The 23,979-nt window shown below is 38.1% G+C and overlaps 1 protein-coding gene across 4 annotated transcripts in view; it reads left to right on the forward strand.

Moving 5' to 3' along the window:
• The window catches only part of MSH3 (mutS homolog 3), a 184,546-nt gene that overhangs the window by 9,033 nt on the left and 151,534 nt on the right, over window positions 1-23,979 (forward strand). For 3 of the 4 annotated variants that reach the window (XM_048850086.2, XM_048850090.2, XM_048850088.2), the window contains exons 3-8: window positions 654-877; window positions 2,230-2,445; window positions 4,886-5,002; window positions 5,806-5,923; window positions 8,384-8,529; window positions 9,861-10,027. In XM_048850086.2, coding sequence (XP_048706043.2) covers window positions 654-877; window positions 2,230-2,445; window positions 4,886-5,002; window positions 5,806-5,923; window positions 8,384-8,529; window positions 9,861-10,027 — 988 coding nt within the window. The remainder of the gene's footprint in view (window positions 1-653; window positions 878-2,229; window positions 2,446-4,885; window positions 5,003-5,805; window positions 5,924-8,383; window positions 8,530-9,860; window positions 10,028-23,979) is intronic. The other variant, XM_048850091.2, reaches the window with a different exon arrangement.

Genomic DNA, 23,979 nt, shown 5'->3' on the forward strand with positions numbered 1-23,979 from the left:
TCTCTTATGAGTATGGATTTTTTTTTTATACCCCTGAAAGACACAGTTATGCCTATGTAAGCTTTCTGTGTAGACCAACCCTCAGGTAGGTGTTAATTGTAGCAATAGTAGATTAAAAATAGTAAGAAGTGAGATTTTTAAGTTGATCCTGTTTCTTTATATATCTATGTAAATATTAGTTTGAGATGTGATTATGATTTAATGTTAATGTGAATGTAATCTTTATTACAGTTACACAAATAGTTATTTAGAAGAATATTTATGCTAGATTAATGATACTGAGTGCTGCCTTCTTTTGTAATGCACCACACTGCCAGGTTCCCTTAATTGCCCGTTCCAGACCGTTTACGCAGAACAAGCTACTCCCAGTTGTTCACTTCATTCCAAGTGACTGCCTCCAACATGCATTACTCCTTTCGCGTAACCACCTGTCCCAATTTATATTTAGCACAGACACTATCCATCCTTCCCCAGACCTGAAGCAGAGCTCTGTGTAGCTCAAAAGCTTGTATCTTCCACAGGCAGAAGTTGGTCCAATAAAAGATATTACCTTATCTACCTTGTCTTTCTCATCTTTGATGTCAATCTCATTGAAATCCTAATTGCAAGGTAATTTGCTAATACATTTTCTTTGTGTATTTTTATTAATGAAGAAGAGCCTAAGAAATGCGCCAGGCCCTGCATATCTGTGAAAACATTAAACAAACTGAGAGAATTCTGCAGTGATTCAAAGCACCCATGTAACAGAGTCCAGGTGGATACTTTACAAGGGAGTCCATCTGTGCACTTGGAAAAATGTCCTACTTTTGTGGAAAGACCCCTGGAAATGAATAGTGCTCTTCATTCTCAGGACACAGGTTCTCAGATCAGTGAGAAGGTATGCAGTGCTTCTGTTCCAGGGATCACTGAATTACAGTGCAGTTTGGATTGCTTTTTATGATTAAAATACAGACTTTGTTGTTGGGTTTTTCTTAAGTTCTGTGTGACAGACTGCAACATGAAATTATGCAATATTGTACCAATGGTAGAATCTGACATTCATATTCTAGCATTTTACTTAACTCTTAACACAGTAAGTAAAACTGCTCTTGATATTCTTCAGTGATATTCTTAAACAGTGCAACTGAAGTTTTAATGAAATTTGTTTTAAATAAGAAATGTTTAAAGATTAGAAGATAAAAAATGGTGGTAACGTATCCTGTACTTTGGATGTGGTGAGATTATTCATATTTGCATGCACATCTTTTCCAATGTGACTTTCAACTGAGTTCTTGTTCAATTCAGGTGTTATAATAAGGATAGAAACTAGTACAAAATTATTACTGGAATGTAACCTATCCCAGTGGGATTCAAGGCTGTTATAACACTCTATAATGTTCCCCACTGGGGAAGATGTGGTTAGACCAGAACGTATTTTGGAGATAGGCTTATATTGAAAAAACATTGGAATGATATCTGTACAGTTAAATATAATGTCCCTATGCTCTCAAAACAGACTATAATAGGAGTACTTGCTAAGTTTTTGAGCCCTGATCCTGCATTCTGATTGAAGTAGGAGAACCTTGTATCAGCCTGGTGCCTCACTGATTTTCATTGGGCTCCATATGGGCACAAGAATCTCTCACCTGGATCAGATTGTGGGATTGAGGATTTAGAGGTCAAGGCACATAACTGCTTGTTTGATGTACTGCTTTTTCGTGGATTGGCTGGTTATTATTCAGCAGAGGAGAGCTTTACTTCCAGCACTTCTATATTATGTTCCATACTTATTTTGCCTAGTTCAGATAAGTTAACTTTCATTTTTGGTTGAAGGAAAGATACCAAATTTGATAAGATTTGACATTTATATTTTGATTACATGGACAACTGATGAAAGGAGGAGAGGCCAATTGAAGACCTCTTGGAATGTCATTTGTGCGGAGTGGGATTGAGTGTGTGTAGTCATGTGATCAGTCACAAGAACTTTTCTTTATTCCCTTTCTAGCCTTTGTTTTCCTTTCACAATCTTCGTTTTCAGTTTATTGGGCTATTGTTTATGCATATATATTGCACTAGCTGACAGTAGGTTCAGAATTGTTATTTTAACCTGAAAGAATGCTTCAATATATTCAGCACAGTTGTATGACAGCCAGTTCTGGATGCTGGAACTGTATGTTTTTAAAAGTGTAATTTAAGTATCAGTAATTGAGTGTTCCTCCATAATTATTGTAATATCTTTTTTGTTCACAGGAACAGTCATGCTTCAGTCTTAGTCAATTTTCAGCTTCATGTAAGAGTTATGAAGGCTCTCAAAATACTTCTAATATAAACCTCCTTAATAAAAGAACCAAAAGCATATACACTCCACTAGAACTCCAGTTCATGGAAATGAAAGAACAGTATAAAGATGCTATTTTGTGTGTGGAATGTGGATATAAGTATAGATTCTTTGGAGAAGATGCAGAGGTAAGTAACTTTTACCAAGAGCACTTATTGTTGTTCACTTTGTTACTTTGTTACGTTGTGTGGAGGGCCACCATCATTGATAGAAAAGGTTCTTTAAATTTAGAATAACACTTGTAATCAAGATACAAAAGATCTACCCTCTTTAAATCTAAAGGTGTCAATTAACATTTTTTTGTACCACAAGAAAGGCACATCAATATTTGCAGTATTCCCTATTTGAAGTACTGACAAATCAGCCAATATTAGATTCTACAATAACATTACCTTGTTTACCAAAGTTAAACTGAAGAAATTGAGGGTGAACTGTATTATGGCATAGAACTAATGATCAGAATAAAAATATTTAGCTTGACAGTAACCTGATGACTTTCTGAAAAATGCAATGTCCAACTGCCCTAATTGCATATATTTGTGAAAATAGCTACTACCCTCATTAATAGAGGGCTATATAGACATGAATAGGGGATGTTTGACACAATTAGGTATGAAATTATATCTGGTGCTTTATCTGCACAACTGAAATCTATATGAACAGGCAAAAATTTCAAAGGAACATGGCTTACATGTCTGCAAACCACAAAATGGCCCATGAACATCCTTTCTCTCATCTCTCTAAATCATTAATACTGTTTTAGCCTTTGTTCTGAGCTATTTACATATATAATTAGGAGCAAAGGGAAAATTACTTTTGCTTAGCCATCGGAGGCTTCATTTGCCCAGTTGTCTTTGTTCTGGGTATTTGGTCTACCAATTTGCTAGCAGATTTACTGTCCTGAAGCCCGTTCAGGTTTGTTAACACCCTTCTGCTTGTCCAAAGCACAGAGCTGGCATCTGGAAAGAAAAATGTCTTTGGGTCATTGTGTAATGTCATGTTTCTAGCAGCTGCTGTGATTTTATTCTTGTGAGGGTGCTTGGATGCTAATGTGATGAGTGCAGTTTCACGGGCTAGATAGTTATTTAGGCTTATCAAGGTAACATAACTTACACTGCCTTCTTGCACTGGACTTCAATGGGAACTCTTTGGCCCTTGGTATTCATTCACGGTATCATGGGGTAAGTTGCAGGGTGGATTGATTTAAATCAGTGGTTTCAATCAATTGATTTGAAGCATATTTTTAAGCAGGAAACCTTGATTTAAATTAACAATTTTAATCTTGTTTTGCTTCTGTACTTTTTAGTTACCTTTGTAAATAAAGGTTCGTTCTCATTGGTTGGTAACCATTTAAACAGGTTGATTTGCAACTAATTCTAGCCAACTAAATTTGGTACTTCCTTTTGTTAACCGGAAGAATACACTATATCAACACATTTATTTAAGCAGTTATATAACTTAATATACGTTTATTCAGATTCTTAATTTTTTTTATTATGTATCATCTTTACTAGATTAATTTTTTGGTTGTGTTTTGAGTCAAGCACTCTCTGTAGAAATTAAAATTCAGTTGAAGTGGACTAGTATTTTAAAATTGTTTCTATTAGTTCAGTAAAACTCCTTTAATGCACTGGATACATTTTAAAAAAAAAAAAAGTTCAGTGGAGTTCATCAAAACATGTTTTGCATTTAAAGCTAACTGATTTATTAAACAAAGGAAGTATTATCTGTATTTAGTAAATTGAACTGATAGGTTTTGGGGACTATGTCTTTCAAGACTAGTAGATCTCTTCCTTTCAGACCTAGCTTTTTTATTCAATGATAGTAAGAAGAAAACAAGCTTTCCTGCTTTTTTTTCAACTTCTAATTGTTTTTTGACTTGGAATGAACAGGTCATTTAACTGAACTAGTTAAATAAGAATGAAAAAAATATTCCTTCTGCACTTGCAGAAGACGCTAGTGCTGTCAAAAACTCATTTAGCACTTCAGCTAACTCTGGTTGCAGGTGCTTAGCCAGTGACTTTCATCAGTTCAGTGGTTTGATGATCTTTAAAATTTCAGCAGCAAATAGGTACTGCTTTTTATTATTTATATTTAATTTAAATTATTTTAATAGATTATAGTAATTTTAGGTCTTTTTTTGTAGCCTATTGTATTTTCAATTTTAATTTTAAATGGGTTTATTTTAAAATAGAAAATGCATTTAATTTAAATAAAAAACCCAGTTTAACTCAAAATTGGTTTTTTTTAAAAAAGAATATTTGATTTTTTTTTATCCACCCTAGTAAGTTAACAAGTAAAGTCTGTGGGAATGGAGTTCTTTGTTCTAGTTAGGATGCTGAGATTGTGAACGCTTGCTCCATGCTTAGACTTCTAGTACCTCAGTTCTCCTGCTTAGCATTCCACAACACACCACCATAGTTTTGGTTAATAACTGATTTACAGTAACACTTTTTGACAACTCTGTATTCACACAGCTCTATCACAGTTACCAAAATAATCTAGACAGAGAATGTGAAGTAAGAGTGACCCTAATTGTTGACTGATTATTTTTTTCATACTTTGCAGATTGCAGCAAAGGAGCTAAACATTTACTGTCATCAGGATCACAATTTTATGACTGCCAGTATACCGACCCACAGACTATTTGTTCACGTACGGCGACTTGTAGCAAAAGGATATAAGGTCATTTTTTTATTTAATTAGATATTGTTAAAACCAAAATAGTCTCAATCCTCACTGAAATAATTGTTGATGTCATATGGATGTTCTCACTTGAAAGATACAAAATATGAAACCTTTTAATATTTTACTGGAAAAACATATGACAAACTCCTTTTCATTCAGTGCTTTCTATATACAATGTCTAGGAACCTTTATGATTTTTAGTTATGTTGATTCAGGCCGCCTCCGTTGGTCTCACAATATTTCAGGGTCCATTTGACTTTTCTGGAAGCAGTTCTGCCTGTCAGTAAGTGATAGAAAGTAGGACAGAAAGCACTTCTTTCATCTCTCTCTCTTTCTCCTTTCTGTTTTCCTTTTTTTCTTCTCAACCCATGTTTTTTCCTCTCTCCTTTTCCATTGTTGTTAATCTCTCTGTTGCTAATCTCTTTCCCTTCTTTCCCCTCTATGATCATTTGAGTCTTTCTTTTTTGTACCTCTTATTGCCTGATGTTCTGGTGAACTTTACTATCTACAGTGAAAGAATTGTTGCAGCAATTCTTCTCTGACAGGTGGCCAACCTCTCAAGCTAAGTTGTTTCAGTATAAACCATGAGACAGTAAGGGCAAGAGGAGAAAGGAAGTTGCAGGTAAGCTGCAATTCTGTCATACTTGATGGTCTGAATTAGTAGGGCTGGTTCTAGCCCTTCTCCCCTCACAAGCACATTTTGGTTTAATATTTGTATCTCTTAAATTAAATTTTTTGTTTAAAGTTGGTTATTCTTTTTTTGTTCATTAGTTAACATATTTTTTTTGTGCATATTATAGGTGGGAGTTGTAAAACAAATGGAAACTGCAGCACTGAAGGCTGCTGGAGAAAATAAAAGCTCTCTCTTTACTCGAAAACTGACTGCTCTCTATACCAAATCTACACTTATTGGAGAAGATATCTTTTTTTGATGTGTTAATTATTTTGCTTTTATACTAATCTTCATTGTGCTCTGTGTTATGCAATGTTCAGTATGGGTTGTGTGTGTTTGAGATTTTTTTTGCCATAGTCCTTCAGTATAAGAGAGCACGTTCCTGTTAATTAATGGGCGTAGGTGGGTGGGAAGTGCAGACTGTTTTTTTTCCCCTCTGCATTGGGAAGGTTCTGGCTGCATTGTCACTTCTGTATTTACAGCAGAAATTTATTCAATAGGACTGGGAAATAGAGGATGGTGAAATGTTAAAACTATCAATATTTGTGAGTTTCAGATGTTTTGCAATAGCACTGGACTCTATTGCGGGATTGTATTATTGGAGCGCTTTTTGGAAATGGCAGTGCATCCAATTCCAGTAGTTTAAAAAAAAAAAAAAGTCAACTTCTGGAAATTTGTTGCTAGAAATGAGACTTCAAGAATCAAGGGCTTCCTCATCTTAACCTTTAATATTTTTGGGTATGCAGTAAACACGAGAGGAAGATTTTCTGTTTGCATAGCCCAGGGGGGGAATTACTTATATGATCTCCCCCCTTCTCCCCCCCCCCCCCCCCCAAAAAAAAAGTCATATTGTAAATCCCTTACATTGGTGCATATTTAGTGGCCAACACTTAATATAAAAGGAAATCAATGGCAGCAGCAAATAAGGTTTCTGAACGGTTTGCTATGCTGTTAAGACAAGGCTAATGATACTCAAGTATACCCACATTTTAGGCTATGGTAGGACTTCATCCAGATTTCATGAAGAATGAAATCTCTCTCAGGTTTTTAAGTGTGTTGCAATAGAACAGAGATTACATCGTCCTCACAATTCTTGTTTTTTTGTTTTTTTTTTCCCAAATGAGAAAAATGTACTGCTAGGATTATTCTGTGCCTTTGGTGATGTCCTGACCAGCTTTTTGACCAGTTGGTAGGTGTAGCATTAGTAATTCTTAATTAGAGGTCTTGAAAGGGGGAAGGATTAAGAGTCTGGAGTCAGCACCTGGATTTAATTATGTTCAGAGGTAGATACAGTTAAAACAAACAGAAGTGAGTCCTATGGCCTAATACTGAAAGAGGGTAGAGGAACTATTGATGCTGGTAATAAGTGTTTCATATAAAATGAGGTGAGCCTGAATCGAAAGCCAATAGGCTATGAAAAATCTAACATTGGTAGCCTGCCCTTTAATCCTTGTAACTGAAATAGGATATAAAAATGAATTAAAAACAGCTTGTGACAAGCGCAGCTATTTCTTTCTTCCTTTTACTTTGTCCATTCCTTTGTTTTTTGTGACCATTCCCAGTCAGCACCCACAGATTCTTTTAAATTTTTCACACTAAGTAGTTATTAGGTACTAAGAGCTAAAGAAGAAAATTGACTTGACTTGAGCTCACTAAATTAGGATGAGCTAGCCCTATACAACGCAAGATGTGTGGTCTCATCCACTTACCTCTTTTTGTGACTAAACCTATTCTCCTGTCTACTTCCTGCCAGCCATTCTTCAGGTTTAGTACACTTGCCCTCTTTGTGAGGTCCTGTGTGCCAGGAGGGAGACGAGACAAAAGAAAACACATCTTCTATTTATTTCTTGATTAGGTCATCCTAAAACTGCAGTTAGGGAAAAGGGTACTAGAAGTTAAAACCCACAAATCAGGGAAGCAGCTTGCTGCGTAATTGTTTAATGGAGCAAGGGCATTATAATAAAATACTGTTGGGTTTTTTTGTTTTTTTTGTTTTTGTTTTTTTGCTGGAGACACCAGTGTGACTCTAGTTACTCTTGAAATGTGTTGGAAGGCTCAGGTAAAAGCTAGTGGAGTGAGGAACAACACTGGATGACACCTTGCATGGTTTGAATGTAATATATAAATGCAGGTGATCTTTTGCTCTCCACTGCTACAGCTAGGACACTAGTGGTCTCCGTTGCAGACTGTTGCTACTACATCAGGTGCTAGCTTGCTGTCGTGTGATGCTCATCAGCAAATTTTGCTCTTTACTGTCAATTGCACAAGTTTTACAAGCTGGCTAGTAGGCTACTTTGTCAGAGTGCTACTTACTGAGCAGGGACAGCACAAAGACAGTAGGGAATTTAGTATCTGTAACAGCCTGCGATTGTTTGAATAGAAGACCCCAGACAGAGGATAAAGACTGGTGTTTTGCTGAGATGATGATGATATGTATGCGTACACTGTGGGGATCTTTCAGTGGGCATGGGTCTAAGGCAATCACTAACTTTGATTTTGGTGCTATGTCAGGAATTTGAAATTGACCAGTATCCACACCACCTGAGTCAGTTTTATGTAGGAAGGAGGCTGTCCTCTGTCAAGTTGGTGTTTCTGTTGGGTATATGGAATACTATTATGTTTATCCCAGAAAGAAAATTGTTTTCGGCAACCATCACTGGTTTTATCCATGTGAACTATTAGTTGTTTTTTTTAATATTTATCAAATGTGAACCCTTTGCTGAAGCTAGATGATCCTGTAGATGTTGAAGAAATAACGGCTGATGTCTCCGATAACTATCTTCTTTGTATCTGTGAAAATAAAGAAAGCTTAAGAGACAAGAAGAAAGGGGATGTTGTCATAGGCATAGTGGTAAGTTGTCTTTCTTGAGGAATCTGAGTTTATGGTTAGGGCTTATTTTGTGATTTATCTCTGTGTTTTAAAATTCCTTTGTGATTGTCTCCCCTGACAGTAACGGTGTTTATAAGACATAATGCAAAGTTTTTAATGAATGCTATTTATATCTTTCAGTTCATATGTGAATTGAATGAGACATTTTATATATAAAAAATAATCAAAAACGCTTGAGTTGATAGCCTGAATTATATATCCGGTGTACAAGGCATATCACTTTTGCTCATGCATAATTGCTTGAAAACAGTGTTTTATTCAAATAAAAAAAAGACAATGTTAGAGTTAAAATATGTTTTGTAAATTGTTGAAAATGTTATCCCTCGTAAGTGTTCAAAACACTTACACTTGTTGCTGACTGCATCTGTTTCCTCAGTAAATTGCTCTTCCTTCACAAAAGTTTAGTAATGAGATTCACAGTCGTCTTAGACTTCAACTTTTGATTTTCTTTGGAGATTCTGAAATGAGAACTATATACTAGGCAAATAGTGACTAAAATGAGAACTGACACTCTGTCTACTGATAGTTCATTCATTCATTCATTTTGTTTACAGGTTTTCTGATTGTACTTGTCATTGTGGTATCTGATCCAGTATGTATCTGTCCCAGTTATAAGTGGTGGTGTACTGTGTCAGTCTGAGAATATTCGAGAGAGATTCGCTCAAAAGCTTGTCTCTTTCACCAACAGAAGTTTGACCAATAAAAGATATCACTTCAACCACCTTGTCCCCCCTCAGTTGTAAAAGCACATTTTAGAAAGGCATCTCATTTTTAGGGAGAATCCTGTCTAAAATTCCATAGGTTTTCAATTATGTGGATTTGCATTGCCCCTTAATAGTGACAGAATTTGAGCAATGACATGTAAAATGAACCAATGCTATTCAGACTTCTTAACATTTTTTAAGACATCATTATCATCCTGTTTAGACTAACATTCGGGCTTTCAAAATTGTTAGGATAGGACCTATGTTCTCTACATTTGAAATATGTACTTATTTTTAGTTTTCCAATGTCGCCAAGAAATTGTGGGACTGGTGGAGTCATCGTTTTTGTGTAACACACCATTAAGTGTGTGTGAAATTTCCTTGCTGATTTGTTAAAACTTATAATGGTTGACTAACCAAAACTATTCTCTGAGCTTTACGTGTGCCTGCTGGCAAATACTCAAAAATTGTCCTGCACACTCAGAATCAAGCGTAAGAGATTCATTTTGGCTTCTGCTGCCCTAGCAAAATACGATGTTTGTCAATGGCAAGGTAAACACTCTGTTTATATATTTTTGTATTTGACAGGGAGTCCAACCCACTACTGGGGAAGTAGTTTTTGACAGTTTTCAGGACTCTTCATCTCGCTTAGAATTAGAGAGTCGAGTTTTGCGTCTGCAGCCAGTTGAACTAGTACTTCCATCAGACTTGTCGGATCAATCTGAGAGGCTCATCAGCAGTATAACCTCTGTAAGGTATGGTGTTACATTATGTTGCAACTTGGGATCTGGAAGCCAGCAGTGATGCATAGTTGTCTAAAGTAAGACCTTCTCTGAAATTTTCACAGTTCACTGTTTGCATAAATACCCCCTTAACTAACATGATCTATCTAATATAAGTAATGTGGACATCACTGTGGTATCTGAATGTGGTGATGAGCCACTTGTGCATCTTATACCTTTTAAGATCTCTGAATGATTTGAGGCTTTTTTCCTCTACAGCACTCTTTGTTAATTGAACATGGAGAATTAAATACCTGTTGGAAAGTTTTGGTATTTCCTATCCTATTAGACTCTCTTAAAACTGGTGGGACAGAAGTGTTATGGCCATTCCATCATGTACATTTCAACATCTCCCTTATGTTTTTAATGACAGATGTTTCAAAAGAAGACTGGAGGCTCCTTTTCAGTGGCAAATTTATTGTGGTATTCAGTCTGAGATAAAAATAGACCATAAAGCTGTAGCTGGATAGCATAGCTATGGGACCATGGGACAAGAGCACGACATCTTTCTAAAGGTGGCTTGTGAGCTTGCGAAGTCCTGCTGACATCCCTTATGGTCGCCATTTTTTTCTGAGAATGTAGTGTTACTTTTTTTAATGGTTTAAAAACAGTATCTAAATGTTCAAGGAACTGTTTTTTTAGCTTTTAAAGAAGACGTAGAGTTTTTCTCCTTTCACAGAGGGAGTCAAAGATGATGCTGGAACTTGGCAGGTCCCATGAGTTCCTGAACTTCATCCTGCAGGACTGCCATGCTTTTTAACTGATTGGTTTGTAGGGACAGCTTTCCTGTGTTTTTACAGGAATTAGAGGAACAAGAATATATGAATTTGAAATGTAGCTCTGCTTTTCTGGATTTAAACATTATTGGTTGTGTGCAATCTGCATTTCCAGACCAGACAAAAATTCTATGACAGATGCCTAATTATGGGAAAGAGATGTATATTAATATTTGAACAAATTAGCCAACTCGTAGAGGTTTGGAATTGCTGGCAGCTGGGAACAAGAAGACTTGTTGTTTGTCCAAATGGAAAAATAAATTAGCAGATGGTTTGATGAAAGGGAAAAAACAGTTGTGCATATATTTATTTCTTGAAAGCAATATCCTGATTGATCTCTCTTCAAAAGGATTTATTGACAGGTTTTTAGCAATTTACATGGTGCCAGTTTGTAAAAAGATAGACTTCCTGTTCTAGGGAAAATACCTCTGGTTTAAAATAATGCAGCTGCTAGTTTTGTTAGTAACGTTTTAAGCTTTTATGACACGTTGGATAGCAAATTCCTCAGTTGACTGAGTGTTGACACAATTGTTGAGGTAAGATGCAAGCTAAGAAGAATTCCTCAAAATTAAGGAGGAGACTCTACATTTTGCTGAACTTCAGTTTTTTTCCAAAATGTTTCAACATTAGATTTGAAGTGTTCAGATTTACATTTTGTTATACTTTTATTTCAGGTAGTTATATTAGGATGTTACTTATATGCATAATCTGGCAAAAAAGGTGTCCTAAACACTATTTACCAGGCAGCTAAAATGAACAGTTTTGTGCCTCTTTAGGAGTTGTCTCAGTTGTCTAAGAGAAAGTGATACTTCATGTTATCTGCAAAATGTCATCCTTGTTGTGTGTGAAGGCAGCCAGCATATCCAATTATATTTACCACAGTTACAAAGTGCATCTGATTATTATTTGATTAGAGATTTGAGAGACTTTTGATAGTCCTTTGTATTAGTCAGATATGAATTGGACAAAATGCTGTTTCCCATCTTGCTTGAAAACATTTGTCGCGTTAGATCGTGTGTGTGTATATATATATTTATTTTCTAGAAAAGATATTGGCCCTGTTCACTGAGTCAAGTTTGTCTGCAGTTTTAGGGTTTTTTAATTAAAAAAAAAAAAAAAAGTGATTGCATATTCATTGCCCATGCTGACGAAAGGTATAATATAGCTCCTCAGCATGGGTGGAGTTGCAGATATTCCAACATACTACCATTAACATAGGATTTCCTTCAAAGGCATCACCACTGTAGAGAAACGCTACTCTAGTACTGTACACCTGATTTTGGAGTCTTGTATTACAAACTTGCAATTGGCATGTTCAATGCCAGAGTTAGCTAATTAGAAAATGTGGTGGGAGGCAGCTTTAAATGTACTTTACAATAAAAAATAGAATAAAATGCCATAAATACTTCAAGTTGGATTTTCTGGCCAAACTATGTGTAATTTGGTACTTACATTTTTCTTGAATATTCTGGACTTGCACTTGATTATTTAGTCAGAGACTTTCTGAAGATAATTTATGGTGGAGGTGTCAAATACAGAGTTGAGATTGACTGTGTCCTGTTGCCCATGTATACAGTTAGTATGGAAAAAGATACTGCAAGTGATGGACAAGGTTGTAGGCAGAACAATATCACTGGCTCTTTTTAAAATTGTGTAAAATCCATGATATTCTGCCAAGAAATGGCTTCTGTCAGAAATACAGTAAAGAGAGGATTAAATTCACATGCCCCTTTCCCACTCAAAGCCAGAATAAACAGACTTTGTGTATAGAACTCTGTGTGAGCTGGGGGATGAAATCCACCCCCAAATTGCAGGCAGGACATAAGAGAAGCGTAGCAGCTGTTTGAAGTCTTAGACTGAAATAAAGGCCTCAGTCCTTCACATCTCTTAGGTGGTAGGATTTATGGATACTGGATTTACATAACTGTGTACTTGATGTCCACAGCTTGGCCCCTCTCAAACCACGCTTATGCACTGGACTATGTAGAACTGGCTCAGATCCCAGCTTTGCCTTTGAGAGTCTGAAGGAGGATCTCGGATATCTAGCCTTTGATTTTCTTGGACAATGGAAATAGTTAGTTAGTTTGAGGGTGGATTGATTAAATCAATGATTTTAATAATAAAAATGTGTGGACTTTGAGAGATCATATAATCCATCCCTCTGTGCTGCGGCAGGACCAATTACACCCAGCCCATTCCTGACAGGTATCTTTCCAACCTGTTCTTAAAAACCTCCAACAATGGGGATCCTACAACCTTCCCTGGTAAAGTACTCCAGTACTTAACTATCCTTCTAGTTAGAAATTCTTTCCTAATATCAAACCTACATTTCCCTTGCTGCAGATTAAGCTGTTATTACTACTTCTCCTACCTTCAGTGGACAGGAAGAACAATTGATCACATTCTCTTTACCACATCCCTTATGTTTGAAGACTATCAGGTCCCTTCTCAGTTGTCTTTTTTTCAAGTCATGCTCAATTTTTTTAACCTTTCCTGATTGGTCATGTTTTCTAAACCTTTTATCATTTTGTTGCTCTTCTCTGGACTCCAGTTTGTCCACATCTTTCTTAAAATTTAGCAGCTGGACACAATACAACAGCGGGACTGTACTTCATCTTGCAGATTCTGACACAACCTTTTTTGCATGTTTAGGGCAGATTTCGATGGCCTTTTTTATTGCAGTGACAGTGGTCTGACAAGTGAGTGACTTTAAGTATCATATTCTGTCTTCCATACCTTCAGTTCTTGCGAGAAAGGTAACTTTTCAGCTTTGCCTGGAATTTGTTCTCCTTTCAGTCCGAACCTGGGTATTCTCCTTCAAACCCCCCCCCGAACGCACTGTATGAGAAGCTGCACTTCTTGGATGTTAAACTTGTACTCAAGTTTTATCTTTCTGGTGAGGTAGCATCTAAAATCACTATTACTAGAAGGGTTGAAGGGTGTGTTCTTGTGGTCTTTGATCAAGATCAATATGATCAGGATGTCTTGATCTGAGTTTGAGAGATGACATTTGACTAGAGAAGGCTCTCTCTGCTTCATGGACAGTGTACACCAAAGCATTGATTTCCAAGGTGTGTAAGATAACAACGTGGGCATCTCTCTGCTCCTTTATATGTATTAGTTGACCTCTCTGCTTCTCAGATTACCTCCTTTTGCTGTCTAAGGGCCTGCTAGCAGCCCAAGAAGGTAAATACATCTAGTGTTACTGCTTGCTACACCTGCTGTCTGTCCATTAATCCATTGTCAAAGGGGGGAAAGTGAGAGATGCAACAAAGGAAGATAATTGACCAGTAGTTGTTTGCTGTAATCTCTTTACCCATCCTACATCCCCCACTCCCTTCTAGCTAATGTGCTCTTGCTTGTTTGTTTAGTACTATTTTTGCTATCTTCTGTACCGTTTCCTCTGGCTCTAGAAGTTTCTCTAACCCAAGGTACGGTGTTTAGGTTGAGGTTTATGTACTTAGGGGTGGGATTTAGGAATTCTTTTGCCTCCTTGCTTCCAGTAGGTGGCACCATAATGCTTTCTGTCCCTTAGTCAGCTATCAGAATGGGGAAAAAGGGGAATAACTAGTAAGTAATTTCCCCTTTAAAATCATAAAGAATAAAATTGAGGTCCTTTGTGTGACTGGATGGTGAATAGAAATAAATGCTGACTTCAGTAGTAATAATTTGGAATTGCAACTTTGTTTTAACTAGAAATGTTTGCACGTCAGAGACAAGTCACTGCTTTAGGATTAAAGAAAAATCTCAGTAGGGTGGTTGCATGCTGTAACCCCCAATAAACAATTGTATAAATGCCTAAAACCCAGATTTGCAGTGCAAATTGATGTGTTAAGCTGTTGTAATTTTCTGGGACGGCCATTAAGGGTTTGGATAGATACCAAATGGAATTATTTACAAAACTGAAGAAGTTAAGACACTTTGTAAAACATGCTTTGTTTCATATACAACTTAATTATTTTTCCTCATTCCCCTAAGGAAATAATAGTTGGTTTGTTTTTAAAGAGTTATGAGTAGGATTGGTATTTGCACCTGTGTGAATATACAGGGGTAATATCACAGTTTTTTTAACTTTGTGGTATGCTGTGAGGAATATTCTGATGGGCTTCAGGGAAATTTTCTAAGTTTCTTATTAGCATTGGCCTTTAGGCTCCATGAAGGAAAATCATAGCTTTCATGTTAAAAAAAAAAAAAAAACCCACAAAAAAATACCTGAGCTACTAGCTCCTTGACTTGCAGAGAGAGCTTGGAAGATGTTAGCCTATGTAAATCAATGTTAATTGATTGTTACAGTTGAAAAGAGCATGTAGTTTCCCCACACTTAATTCTTTAATGTACAGTAAGTCAGTTAAGCTTAAGGGGTGTCCCAAAGAATCACCAAAAATTGAGACTTGTGCACAATGATGTGCTCATAGTAGGGAGGAAACAGTTGTGTTTGGAGTGGGCAACAGACATGGCGGTGCTACTTGAAAATGCTATAGACCAGGGGTTGGCAACCTTTCAGAAGTGTTGTGCCCAGTTTTCATTTATTCACTCTAATTGAAGGTTTCACGTGCGAGTAATACGTTTTAACGTTTTTAGAAGGTCTCTTTCTATAAGTCTATAATATATAACTAAACTATTGTTGTATGTAAAGTAAATAAGGTTTTTAAAATGTTTAAGAAGCTTCATTTAAAATTAAAATGCAGAGCCCCCCAGACTGGTGGCCAGGCCTCGGGCAGTGTGAGTGCCACTGAAAATCAGCTCATGTGCCACCTTTGGCACGCATGCCATAGGTTGTTTACCCCGCTATAGACCATTGGCTCATTGCCAAATGGGTGTACAGCAGTTAACTTCCCCCCTGTGACTGCCTGCCTGAGCTCTAGCATTGAGTTTGAAGAGCTGGTACTTAGAGGGGATATGGGGTTCTATCCTGCTGCCAGCACCCCTACTCCCAATCAAGGGGCCTTACTCTCCTACATTTATCCCCTCGTACCAGCCTGGAGAGACTGCCAGCAGTTAGCGGAGGCCTGTACATCTTGAGCTATAAGGGACACATTCTCTAACTGACTACTAGTATAAGGTCATGTATTGCTCACAGGTGCAGAAAATTTTTGAGGGAACTCAGTAAAATTTTGGCATCATGTTACTGGTACAAAGTTCTAGAACTTAACATGTGGACAATGAGACTTCAAGCCTGAGGTGTAAAAGACTGGAAAAAAGTGTACATGCTGTATTTTAAATTTTGAGCTGTCTAATCTGGTTATGGAATTAAGTGTGGCCCAATAGATTTCAGATGCAGCCAGGATCAATCTTGAGGCTACAGCTGGTATCAGAGTAAATGCTGGTGCTTTGAGCTTGCCTAATTACAGAAATAATTTGTAATTGCTGTATTAAAATGGAATTATCATTTAATTGTTAAAATATTATTTGGAATGAATGAGAAAAAATATATAATGAGAGAGATATCTATAGATATAGATAGGTATAGATATTGATTTTAAATTAAATTTGTGAGTTGATTTAATGCTTATGACAGTCAATGACAAATAGTCCTGGTTTGAGCCAGGCAGAATAGAAACTGCCAACTACACCAAACAATGTGATATTTTTGTGATTGATAGAGGGAGACTGCAATTGGCTAATAACATCGGAGTTATTCTGTTTTGAGTCCAACCTAGGTTTCCAGAGTTGAAAAATAAATGCGCTTCACTTACTGTGCTTGGCTGTGCTCTAAATGTGCACTTACTGTAGGATCACAATCTACATTAATTACTGTATATGCTCTATCATAAGCCAGTTCGTTTATAAGCCGGCCCACCCAAGATGGATAAGTGAAAATGGAAAATTTTTATGACCCATTCATAAGCCGACCCTTTATTCAGGGGTTGGCAAACTTTGGCTCCCGGGCCATCAGGATAAGCCGCTGGCAGGCTGATATGGTTTGTTTACCTTGAGCGTCTGTAGGCACGGAAGTAAACCTAAGTAAACAAAGTGTCCCCTCCCATCAGCTGCTTACTGTGATGGGCCGGGACAGCAACTGGTGGGGAAACTTTTTTGAGGGGGAGAAGCTGGGGATCAGGGGAGTAATGCCTGGGACCCCCACACTCTCCCCATCCCTTCCCACCTTAGCTGGGGTGGGCCAGGGGAGGATGTCTCTGGCCTGGCCAGAGCTGCTCCGGCAGGTTGGGTGGTGCGGCCACAGCCTGCTCCGGTGGGCCAGACCGGGTGGCGCGGCCGCAGTCTGCCAACCCCGGAGCTGCAGCTGCTTCGGAGGCGGGGGGGAGAGCAGCGTGGCCAGAAGCGGAGATGCTCTGGCCCCGCCTCTTTCCTTCTGGCTCTGCTGCCTCTCCTTGCCCCCTCTGTTGGGGGGACGGCTGTGTCCCACCTCTCTCCCTCTCTACACCCATTCATGAGCCGACCCCCTTCTCTGATGCTTCCCTTTTTTACTAAAAAAAATTCTGCTTATGAACGAGTATATACGGTACCATTGAGGTCTTGGATTTCTTATAGTCACCAATGCTACCTTTTTGTCACCATTGAACTGGGCTTGGTTTCAGTGGCAACCTTGAAATTAGTGGGAATCTTGTGTGTGCAAGGAATGCAGAATAGAGCTCTGTACCTTTAAGGAAGTGTAAATGTAGTGCCTATAAAAAGTACTAGAGGGAGCCCTTGGAGGCTGAAGTCCTGTACTGAACAGGTATGAAAAGATGAGTTTCCCAACGGTTACTTGGAAGGATAATTAAATATCCATGTCAATTCAATCCTTTGTTTGTTGAGGTTGCAATAAGGATGTCAAATGTGGTGGTGGTATTTGATGTAGTCACTTGTTACTGGGAAGTGGACCGAGGTGAATAACACATTTTGATTAGCTTATTAATATTACTGTATTTTGCACTAATATTGTACACAATAATATTGTATTACAATGTCCAGAGGTGTGCTAGACACCTCATAGTACAGATAAAAAGACAAAGTACTTGTCCTGAAGGATTAACAGTTTAATTTAGACATAACGCAAGTGGGAACAATTAGAAGGGAATGAGAGGAAAATCAGGAATGGCTATACAGTGAATGCATGGACACACTAGTTAGGAGTTCGGAGAAAAGAGAGAGAATGAATAAAAGCATTTTCCAAATATTCGTTTTCTGTAATCTGCTGAGGAGCTTTCTAGGAACCATCACCCACTTGGTTTCTTGAACTTGGATGAACATTCAAACCATGGTGGGGAAACACAGATTAGCAAGGTTTCAGAGTAGCAGCCGTGTTAGTCTGTATTCGCAAAAAGAAAAGGAGTACTTGTGGCACCTTAGAGACTAACCAATTTATTTGAGCATGAGCTTTCGTGAGCTACGAAAGCTCATGCTCAAATAAATTGGTTAGTCTCTAAGGTGCCACAAGTACTCCTTTTCTTTTTACAGATTAGCAAAACACTTTCTGTGCATTAGAGTTGTATGATAGAAGCTCCTTGCTTAGTCACTTAGGGCTTGTCTATACTGGCAGTCTACAGCGCTGCAACTTTCTCGCTCAGGGGTGTGAAAAACACCCCCCTGAGCGCAGCAAGTTTCAGCGCTGTAAAGCACCAGTGTAGACAGTGCACCAGCACTGGGAGCTACGCCTTTTGTGGAGTTGGGTTTTTTTAGAGCACAGGGAGAGCTCTCTCCCAGTGCTCTGCCGCGACCACACAAGCCATGTTAACGCACTGTCGCGGCAGTGCTTTAGTGTTGCCAGTGAAGATTAGTCCATAGTAAAGGCAAGTGTATGAGAAAGAAGGGACGTTGATTAATGTTTTGTATTGATAGTTAACATTTGTGTTTCTCCTCTACCCCTTCTGCAGACTTGGGGGCAGGCAAACTAAGGACTCAGTATATAAGTTTTCAGTGATGTTTCTTTCATGACTATGAAGAAAAGTGGCTAAAAAGAAGGAGGGGCTGTCTTTTTTTTGTTTTTTTGGTTTTTTTTCCATTCACACTTCACCATTTTTCTTCTTTCCACAATTTAAAGCCCTGTAGCTCTGGTACACGGTCAAGTGGTGTTGGAAATATGACTTGAGCTGAACTCTTGCCAGAGATAGTGTCATTTAAGTGAGGCCTCAGATTCTCAAAACATACCAGACAGAAATATCAAGTCAATTCAGAAACTTGATCCATGTTCGTGATAGTGCACGACCAAACAATCCATCAAGCTGAATCTGCCTTCATCTACTTATGTGAAATTTTTTTTATTTGTAAAATCATTTCTCAGATGCTCTGTGTTGAGCTAAATCTGTCAGCTCTTTGGTCACAAAATAGCAACGAACTTGCAAAGCAGTAACATGGAAAGTACATTTATTGTAGCCTCTGGATGTTACACGTGACATTAGACTTTGCGAAGTGACCTACTGTGAAAGCTCTCCCTTTTTCCTGTGTCAGTTATTCATAGTCTGAAATAAAGTTGGGTAGCCTATTATTGTTAGGATGTGCTACTTTTGACCTTCGATTTAAAGTGTTTTTAATTATGGGAGTTATTTAAAGGAACAATATAAATATGGACTGTATAAATATGGACAGTTACTGAAAAACTTATTATGAATTTCTAATACATAAATTAGAAAAGTCACTGTATTTTAGCATTTCTGTAAATCTTCAAGGGAAGCCTAAAATAATTAATTGGAAAATCAACAAGTCCATTTTCATCACACTTAATGGGTTTTTAAATCTGTAGCAGCTTATCAAAGGAAACATAAATTAGAACAGTAATTGAGTCACCAGCTGTCCCCTGTTTCTGTCCAGACACTTCTATTAAAAACATGGCAAAACGAATGTAAGGTAAATTTTTTTTTCAACAGATAAAAAATACCCTGTGCCAGATTCTCCTCAAGCAGTTTGTTTTAAATTATAAATTCTCAGTTCAAGACATACTGGGCAGTCAATACTTGTGGGCTTGTCCTTCTGTAGAATGGAGATAGGCTAAGCTGTCAACTACCAGTGGGGCCTCTTTAGAGCATAACACCAACAGTCAGTAAGACGATGTCCTGCTCCAGTAGTTGGGAGTGCTACATAACTAAAGTTGTGTGTATCTTATGGGTATCCAACAGTAGTAATCTTCCCCCTACTTCCCCCATCTAAAGTTTTAAATCTTTAAAATACTGTGTAAAAACTCTTGAATCAGTTTTGATGAATGGCTGCATTTTCCCCCTTCACTGCCGCATCAGGAATGCTTTCTCAACAGGTACTTCAGAGATGGCCACTGATGCAGCAGTGACTCACTCCAAGCCCTGTCCCACATACTAACAGTGATAGATGGGCTTCTATTGAAGGTGACACTTTCAGTAGTTACCTCCGGTAGCACGCATAGTCTGTCTAGCTGACATATTTGGGCACCTCAATGAGCTGATGTCTTCTTTCCAAGGGTGAAATATGAATGTTTTGTCCATCTGTGAAAATTAGTTTCCTGCAGTGCAAAGGAGAAATGGTCTTGTTTTAGATTGCATGGAATGAGGACCCGGCTGGGAACCATCAGGAGCTACTAAGTCAGTGTCTTAGAGATTTTAGATGCAGCTTCAGGACTGTTTTCCTGGTGACCCACAGAGGGGAAAGAGGTGGCCTGCCAACCCCTTTTAACTTGTTGAGTCTGCAGCACTGACTGGGCCATTGCAAGACAAACTGACTCTGCAGTGGTTTCTCTAACCAGAAACTCAGCAGATGTTGGCCACCGCTGAAGGAGCACCACCCAGCTTGAATTGCAGAAGCCTTGAAAATTGTTATCCCATTTTTGCATTTGTATTTCTGAGAGTCAGACTTTTATTTGGTGGTAGCAATAAAAAAAACCCAAGTATTGCAGGTACCTGTAGATTAAAAATTTGACCTAAAATCAACAATAATGCGTCCAGTTTCGTGTGCGTATGGATGATGAATGAGTGCCAGAGTTAAAGTGTACAAGCTACGAGAGCAGTCTCTGACTTCCATTTCTTCTGTCATTTAATTTACCTCTTAATTCGCTCCTGTTTTCTCTCCATTGGCTCACTTTCCATTCTTGTTCTTTCCATACCATACATTAATTATTGCCTCTTCTCCATCAGCCACTCTCTCCTTTTCACTTTCCCTCTCCTCTCCATCACATAAGCCTCTCCCTCACTTTCAGTGTGTTATTGTGAAAGTTAATGTGACATGTGGGGTGTGTATAAGAATGCAAGATAAATCTGAACAGCAACTTAGAGCACTTTTGCACCAGGACCACCAGAGCAGTAGCCAAGGGGAGCCTCCTCTGCCCTCGCTGATTGCCAGCAGCCAGGGAGTAATAATTTGGAAGAAGGGAATGAGACCAGGAAGAACTTCTCTCTGAGCAGGCTTGAAGCTGAGCATCAGTTTAAATGTGTTGTCTGTGCCCTAGTCAGAGGGCTGTGGTGACAAGAGAAGTTAGAGTTTGGGTGTCCTTTGTAGCTACAGTTAGATAGCTCAGTGCCGGTTATCCTTCGTAAAAAGGCAAGTAATAGTTGAATTTTCCAGCCAAGATAGCGAAGACTGTATAACAGTTTTTAGAACTTTGCAACCAGGTGCTGTTGCAGCACCCAGCTGGATGTTTTTTAAAAGGGTGAATAAGGTTTGTGAGCTACAGGGTACATAGTTCAAAGGCTGTTCTTTTTGCTAGAAAGACAAGCAGTAGTTTTAATTTCTAATTAAGCTAGGTTTCACTTTGTTGTAAAATAAAGTACAATTTAATTACTTTATGGCTCTGCTGTACACAATAGGCTGTGATTTTTAGGATGTTGTAGCTTCTCTAGTGCTTGTTTTTACAGCCTTTTGCAATTGCAGACTTAACTGATGTTGTCAGGCGCAACATCTTGTTACTTAATACTTTTTTTTTTTATGGTAGCACCTAGAGGTCCCAGGACAGGCGCTATATGCCATAAACAGACAGTTCCAGTCCCCAAAAGTTAGAGTTGTCCATAATATTAAGTAGGTTTGGGGATTTTTACTTGCATTTGAGGTAAACTATTACATAGCCTCAGTTCTGACTCAGTCTCAAATTGGTTCTGTTTGTGGCATTTTATATTAAAGTGAGGATAAAACTGAATTAAAGACGAGATGAGTCTCTCACACCAAAGAATGAGAAATCTTTGTGATCGTGCCAAACAGAGAAATGCTATTAGATAATCACAGCAGCCTAACTATATTTCATTTTCTTGAGAGAATGAGATCTCAGCCCAGAAATTCAGACCATCATAGTTCCTTGCTGGGCAACCAGATTTGAATCTTAGTTCCCTAGGGACAAATGATCTGCAGTCCCCAGCCTGTTCGATAGTCTGCTGAAGTTTTATAAGCCAGACACTTCTTAGTAGAACTCTAGCATGGTGAATTCCACTCCGTAATTCAGCTTCTAAGGCACGTATCCTGTCCCCAGAACACAGCCTGAGTCTATGAGTTACACACAGCTGAGATATGTGTTGTGGGGAAGGCTATGAAGTTGTTACACAAAAGGTCAGTGACTGCTATGGAAACTTCAGTTTCCCTGACAGCACCTTTTATTTTCTATTTTGCTGGTAGAACTGTGTAGCAAAGGATCTCTTGGCCCACTCTGAATCTCTTCTCCCACCATTTTCTACAGTGCAAAAGGAGCTACTGTGACACTGTACTCTATGGAGTACAAGCATATACAGCCCCTGTGTTGGCTTTGCCAATCCTGTCCTTCACCAGCCCGGTACAGCCAAGCTCTACAATAAGTTATACTGAATAAGGGGACTTTCATGCCTACAGAGATGGTGGAGCAGGATTTGCCCATCATACAAAATTTTGCCTTCGGATTTCCATAGTGAACCTCTGTCTCTGTTACAGAATTCCTACTGCTGTCATTAGGTGCCCTACCTGTGTAGGGAGAGCAAAGTGTCAATTCCCAAAGCTGTTATGTGGCTCTGAGTGTAGAATTTTGCCTTATATACCAACACTAACATATTGGAATACCGTTTTTCCCCCATAGCTGTACTGTGTGTTTCTGCCCCCTTTCCTTTATGAATTTATGCAGGGAGTTTACATGCTGGCCTCTTAGCTAAGAATTTAGGTATAAATAGTATGCTATTTTATATTTAGCAAACTATATAATATAAAACAAAAACATACAGAAAAGTAAGTACATTTCTTGATGAGTAGGTTATTTAATGTTTGGAGCTCGGAGAAAGTGGCTTTGAGGGTGGTGGTATTTCTCTGTATTTCCCCTTACAAATAAATAACTAAACTTTCTTAATAAGAAATTTGTAATTAATTATAGATATACATTCTAATAAAATGTTTCTGGTATTAGATCTGATAAAAAAAAACTTCTTTAAAGAAATCCCAATATTCATACTGAAATTTAATTAAGGCTTTTTAAAGTTTAGTCTTGCTACTTACGACTTTTCAGGCTTTCAATATGCTAACATTCAGTTAACTGACACTGAATGCGGAACGGAGTTCTGAAAATATGAAAGTTCAGTGTCTATGCAGTTTATAAAGAAAGCAACTCCCAAAACTTTTTACGACATGAGACATCAATTGCCAAGAAAAGAACATGAAATAATGATGTAAATAAGAAATGTTCAGAATTAGACAACAAAAAACCTATCTGAATATTCAAGACAAGTAAGTTAGAATAACAAGCTGTTTTAAGCAAGAAATTCAAGAATGATTGCAAATTTTCTGCCTGTCTGCCAAGAATAATGACCTGTCACTGTAGTCTGAAAGCAGTGATACAGAAGCCTTCATTTCAGATCTAAATTAAAATCAGATGTTTTGGTCTTCAATTATTTTGACCTTCCAACTTTTCTGATTAAGCTCATAATTGTTTTAGACTTGTTTGTGTGAGAAAGTACTAAATATTTTGCATTTTTGAATGTGTTCGGAGGGCCAGTGATATTTTTCATAATGTATATAAAAATAAATACACAGGAGGTTGTTGATCATTGTTTGGCTGCGTGTGTGTTCTTTCTGTATGCTTCCCCAGCTCGGCGCAGAGAGCAGAAACAGCAGACTTTGATTGAACAGTAAATTCACAGACTTGGTTTTCAGCAAAGGAGCTTGGTCAGGTTTATTGTTGATGAAGCACGATGCTAACACCCAGGCTTAATGATTGCAGGTACACCAGCACAAGTATGCTCGTGACCGGCTCAGTTAGTGGCAGGACTTTCCATTATCCTCTCGGCCCTACCCCGACACCCC

The sequence above is a fragment of the Caretta caretta genome, chromosome 5, assembly GCF_965140235.1.
Source record: "Caretta caretta isolate rCarCar2 chromosome 5, rCarCar1.hap1, whole genome shotgun sequence".
Lineage (NCBI taxonomy): Eukaryota > Metazoa > Chordata > Testudines > Cheloniidae > Caretta > Caretta caretta.